Source organism: Fulmarus glacialis, unplaced genomic scaffold (assembly GCF_000690835.1).
Source record: "Fulmarus glacialis isolate BGI_N327 unplaced genomic scaffold, ASM69083v1 scaffold22037, whole genome shotgun sequence".
Lineage (NCBI taxonomy): Eukaryota > Metazoa > Chordata > Aves > Procellariiformes > Procellariidae > Fulmarus > Fulmarus glacialis.
In genome coordinates, this window is record NW_009224077.1 from 964 (window position 1) to 2,451 (window position 1,488).

Sequence of the window (1,488 nt, forward strand, 5' to 3'; positions counted from 1 at the left end):
AGCCCCCGCCCCCGGCCGCGGCAGGAGGGCCGGGAGCTGCGGGGCTTGCTCTTCTCTGAAATCGGGGTCTTTCTAGCCATTTTTGGCATGAGGACCTTGGGGATGGCAACAGGCACGCTACCTCGTGATGCTTTGTCTGTACGCGAGCCCAGCAGGCTCGGCCGGGCTGGTGCGCCTTGGCAAAGGGTGCTCCCTGGAGAGGTTTCCAGGCACGCTTGGTGCAGGGAAGCCTCGTAAATTCAGCCTCAGCACCAGCTCCCTTGAAGCAACCTGTGTGCTTTTTGCTAGTGTTTCCCATGAAGATTTGGGGGTTTTTTTTGTTGTTTAAAGGCAATTCCAAGGCCACACAGACGGTGCTAGCTGCATAGATATCTCGCACGACGGTACGAAGCTGTGGACGGGGGGTCTGGACAACACGGTGCGCTCCTGGGACCTGCGGGAAGGGAGGCAGCTCCAGCAGCACGACTTTACCTCCCAGGTAAGCGCGGGGTGCCCTCGGCCCCGGGAGGGGGGAACGTCCTGGCCTCGTTGTGCAGCTCCTCGTGGAGACCCCAGGCAGGGGTTTATCCCTCCTCGGCAACCGGGGCATCCCACTTAGCAGCTGGCTCATTCGTGGCCGTGGGGGGGCTAGCTGCATAGATATCTCGCACGACGGTACGAAGCTGTGGACGGGGGGTCTGGACAACACGGTGCGCTCCTGGGACCTGCGGGAAGGGAGGCAGCTCCAGCAGCACGACTTTACCTCCCAGGTAAGCGCGGGGTGCCCTCGGCCCCGGGAGGGGGGAACGTCCTGGCCTCGTTGTGCAGCTCCTCGTGGAGACCCCAGGCAGGGGTTTATCCCTCCTCGGCAACTGGGGCATCCCACTCAGCAGCTGGCTCATGTGTGGCCGTGGGAGGGGGCTCCTCTTAGCTCTGTGCATGGCTGTCCCTGCTGCTTTAGGTGTAACCCAAGAGCGTTCAAGGCAGTAGGAGCTGTGGGGCTCCCTGGCTCTTGTTTCAGCTTCTCTTTTATCGCTTTTTCATCCACTGCAAGACTTGGCTGCCATTAAGAAAGCAGTGCTTGCCTAGGGATGCCCGCGGGCGTTACAGGCTGGCTCTGGGTGCCCCGCAGGCGGGATGGCTGCAGGGCTCGGGCACCTGCCTCCTCCTGCAGACCCTCCCAGAGCCCTTGTCCGAAGGGGCAAAGCTGGGACCTTGTGTCCTCTTGGCAAGTGCAGCAGTCTCCGTGGGGCTGGAGCCGCCCCGGCATTTGTGGCTGCTCCAAACATGCACACATGCCTTTCCAAATCCTGCTGCACCTCTTCGGGGCTGGCCAGCAACCTCCACCAATGCCCTATAGTTGGTGAAACTGGAGTTGCATGGCCGAGGTCTCCGCTGCGTCCCAGCTGCTGACCCCATGGCACTGGCCGTCGGGACTTTCCACTGCGTTAACGCCGGGCACCCAGGAGCCGTGCCGTCGTGGTTTCCAGCCCACGGGTAGCCGTGGCT

At 62.4% G+C, this 1,488-nt stretch overlaps 1 protein-coding gene across 1 annotated transcript in view; it reads left to right on the forward strand.

Annotated features, from left to right (window-relative positions):
- Positions 1-1,488, forward strand: part of LOC104079872 (protein groucho-1-like) — a gene marked incomplete at both ends in the record, with an annotated part of 3,204 nt that overhangs the window by 956 nt on the left and 760 nt on the right. Inside the window, 1 exon segment of the mRNA XM_009582047.1 lies at positions 302-478. Coding sequence (XP_009580342.1) covers positions 302-478 — 177 coding nt within the window.